Source organism: Sinocyclocheilus rhinocerous, unplaced genomic scaffold, assembly GCF_001515625.1.
Source record: "Sinocyclocheilus rhinocerous isolate Xijiao unplaced genomic scaffold, SAMN03320098_v1.1 scaffold708, whole genome shotgun sequence".
NCBI lineage: Eukaryota > Metazoa > Chordata > Actinopteri > Cypriniformes > Cyprinidae > Sinocyclocheilus > Sinocyclocheilus rhinocerous.
The window spans coordinates 2,275,808-2,279,841 of NW_015635523.1; the positions used below are offsets into that span (position 1 = coordinate 2,275,808).

At 36.1% G+C, this 4,034-nt stretch overlaps 1 protein-coding gene across 1 annotated transcript in view; it reads left to right on the forward strand.

Annotated features, from left to right (window-relative positions):
- LOC107747022 (ribosomal protein S6 kinase beta-1-like) overlaps positions 1–4,034 on the forward strand; it is a 15,050-nt gene that overhangs the window by 7,070 nt on the left and 3,946 nt on the right. The window contains exons 10-13 of the mRNA XM_016561436.1: positions 1,731–1,838; positions 2,575–2,637; positions 2,737–2,814; positions 2,945–3,052. Coding sequence (XP_016416922.1) covers positions 1,731–1,838; positions 2,575–2,637; positions 2,737–2,814; positions 2,945–3,052 — 357 coding nt within the window. The remainder of the gene's footprint in view (positions 1–1,730; positions 1,839–2,574; positions 2,638–2,736; positions 2,815–2,944; positions 3,053–4,034) is intronic.

Consider the following 4,034-nt stretch of genomic DNA (forward strand, 5'->3'; position numbering starts at 1 on the left):
ATTTGAGTTGAATTACTGAAATAAATGAACTTTTCCACGACATTCTAATTTATTGAGATGCACCTGTATATATAAAACAGTTCTTTCTGGTCCTTGAATCTGATTGGCTGAGAGCCTTTTCCAGGAGTGCGATATTCATAATACTTTACATAATACAGTGAGCTTTTAATACAGTAATACAATAAGCTTTTAATTAAGCAACTCAACGTTCCTTCGTTACTAGTTCTAAAGTGACGTTTTCGAATTAGTAACGGAGGCTTGAGCTCAGCTGTTAAACTATCAAACTGAGATTTGAATCCGTGGCGGAAGGTAGTTCTGCACAAAAGAGCTGTGCAATATGGCTGTATATCGGCACGCTGTGATTACCTGCAGCCAAATCAAAGCCATATCGCACGTATATATATATATATATATATATATATATATATATATATACGCATGCATGCATACATACATATACATATACATATACAATATACAATCTCATAAACCTCCTGCCATTCATTAACTTTAGTTTTCAGTTAATTAGACAGAGGAAGACCTTACATCTTGACAAGGAATACGTGTGAAAATTCATTATTGATAATCTCTGGTGAGGTGTTCTATTGACATTTTTTTGCTAGACATAGATTCTATTGCCCTAGTTTGTGACCTCTTTAGACACTGTTTTGACTGCGTGAACCCAAAAATAACTTTGATGGAACTTTATTCAACAGTTAATGTAAACAAATTTAGATAAAACCTGGAACCAACACTACATGACCAAAAGTATGCGGACACCTGGACAGCGTATTTGTATCCACTTGTTTGACATTTAATTCTAAATCTGTTGGCATTAATACAGGGTTGCTCCTTCAAAACCGCTTCCACTTTTCTTAGGCCCCGTCCACACGGAGATGCATTTAGCTGTATACGTAAACATTTTGTATCATATCGGCGTTTCGTCCAGACGGATCCGGCATTTTGGGAGCCTGAAACCGCTATTTTTTTAAACCGGGTCCCAAAGTGGATAAATCTGAAAATGACACCCTTGCGTTTTCATGTGTACAGCCAATCCGTATATTTTGTGAAACGATGATGTCATCACCCCACGTCTGCGCATGCTCCAAGTCTTCTCCGTTTTTAGGGTTGTGGCTAGAAGGAATACAGCTAAAAGCGGAAGCTAACAATAAATTTAATTTTCTACCTATTAGATTGTGTTTTATTAACTCCTACACCTACCCCAACCCTAAACCTACCTCTTACGATAATGCAAAAACAGTAATTATTGTTGTACAGTGTGACAAAAATTATGCTATATTGATGTGCGCATGCCCAGTAGACGAATCTGTATACCATCTAGCCTTAACCCGTTTTTAGTGTATCTCTGTGGCAGAATTACAGTGCCACATACTGGTCTAGCATGTATACTACATCATTTGTGGTTTCAGTGGCACCGAATCTGGTTTCAGTGGTTTTGTGTGTACGCAGATATTTCTTGAGATGACACCGTGTTTACAGAAGAATGAGGAAAAAAAAAAAAGTTTGGATAGGGAAAACTCTGGCTGAGTTGTGGATGAGCCCTTAGAGAACTAGATGCTAGATGTTGAATGTAATTTCCTCCCATTCAGACAGATTTAAAAACAAAACAAGCATTATTGTGAAGACATCAAGTGACTTATGAATTTGTGCACAGAGTACAAACTAAGTTTACCCAGGTTGTTCTTTAACCTCTTAACTTTCTCCTTCAGCCACCATTCACTGCAGAGAATCGGAAAAAAACCATAGACAAAATCCTAAAGTGCAAACTGAACCTTCCACCTTACCTCACCCAAGAAGCACGGGACCTTCTGAAAAAGGTAGAGGTCTTAAGGTCAGTCAGGTTTCACGCCAATGTGGAATTCTCCTATTGCTCAACTAACGGGGTTGTGTATTTGTGTGTGTTTCACACCCAGCTGCTGAGAAGAAACGCATCAACGAGGATGGGAGCAGGTCCTAGAGATGCTTTAGATGTTTTTAGTGTATCTCTGTGGCAGAATTACAGTGCCACATACTGGTCTAGCATGTATACTACATCATTTGTGGTTTCAGTGGCACCGAATCTGGTTTCAGTGGTTTTGTGTGTACGCAGATATTTCTTGAGATGACACCGTGTTTACAGAAGAATGAGGAAAAAAAAAAAAGTTTGGATAGGGAAAACTCTGGCTGAGTTGTGGATGAGCCCTTAGAGAACTAGATGCTAGATGTTGAATGTAATTTCCTCCCATTCAGACAGATTTAAAAACAAAACAAGCATTATTGTGAAGACATCAAGTGACTTATGAATTTGTGCACAGAGTACAAACTAAGTTTACCCAGGTTGTTCTTTAACCTCTTAACTTTCTCCTTCAGCCACCATTCACTGCAGAGAATCGGAAAAAAACCATAGACAAAATCCTAAAGTGCAAACTGAACCTTCCACCTTACCTCACCCAAGAAGCACGGGACCTTCTGAAAAAGGTAGAAGTCTTAAGGTCAGTCAGGTTTCACGCCAATGTGGAATTCTCCTATTGCTCAACTAACGGGGTTGTGTATTTGTGTGTGTTTCACACCCAGCTGCTGAGAAGAAACGCATCAACGAGGATGGGAGCAGGTCCTAGAGATGCTTTAGATGTCCAGGTATCTGCCCTTTATGATACAGTGGACTTATTATCATAAAAGCAGGAGATTGCATATAGTGGAGTTTTATATATTTTTAAAAAAGTTTTATTTTTTTAGGCCCACTCCTTCTTCAGACACGTGAACTGGGATGATCTGCTGGCTTTTAAAGTTGAACCTCCCTTTAAGCCTTTTTTGGTACGAGATAGTGTTTTCTCTCTCTGTACAATCAACTGTTTGTCTCTTTTATTGCGTGTTTAGAGTTATTATTATAGAGCTCATGATATAGTGTCTGATAATAACTCCTCACAGAACTCTATTTCTGCAGCGATCAGCAGATGATGTTAGCCAGTTTGACTCCAAGTTCACTAGTCAGACTCCCGTGGACAGTCCCGATGACTCGACACTCAGCGAAAGCGCCAACCAAGTCTTCCTGGTCAGTTTGTTTTCCTGGTCACTTTTTGGGCTAAATTTATCTGCACTTTTTAAATATATGGTCTTTCCACCAACACTATACTGCTGTGAGGACTCCAGCTGTATTACATTTATTTGAAATGCACCAATAAGTCACTTTTTTTTAATGTTTATTGGCCAATAACAGAATAGAAAATATTACAAGTATGATATTAACAATATTATGGGCTACTGATAGTATAGGGTACTGCTTTGTATACACTACCATTCAGGGGTCATAAGATTTTTTTTAGATTTTTGAAAGAAGGCTTTTATGCTCACAAAGGCTGCATTTATTTCATCAAAAATACAGTAATATTGTGAAATGTTATTATAATCTATGTAATTTTATATTTAAAAAAGACAGTAATATTTGTAAAATGTTATTATAATTTTATATTTAAATATATATTAAAATGTACATTACCGGTCAAAAGTTTGGGATCATAACGATTTTTAATGTTTTTTACAGGAGTTTCTTATGCTCATCAAGGCTGCATTTATTTGATCAAAAATACAGGAAAAAATTTAATATTGTGAAATATTGTTATAATGTAAAATAACGTTTTTCTATTTTAATATACATTAAAATGTAATTTATTCCTGTGAAGCAAAGCTGAATTTTCAGCATCATTACTCCAGTCTTCAGTGTCACATGATCCTTCAGAAATCATTCTAATATGCTGATTTATTATCAGTGCTGGAAACTGTTGTGCTGCTTAATATTTTTTTGGGAACCTGTGATACTTTTTTTCAGGATTCTCTGATGAATAAAAAGTTAAAAAGAAGAGCATTTATTTGAAATAGAAATATTTTCTAACAATATAAGTCTTTACTATCACTTTTTATCCATTTAACACATCCTTGCTGAATAAAAGTTTTAATTTCTTTCAAAAAAAGAAAGAATAAAAATTTACTGACCCCAAACTTTTGAACAGTAGTGTATATTGTTAGAAAAGATTTCT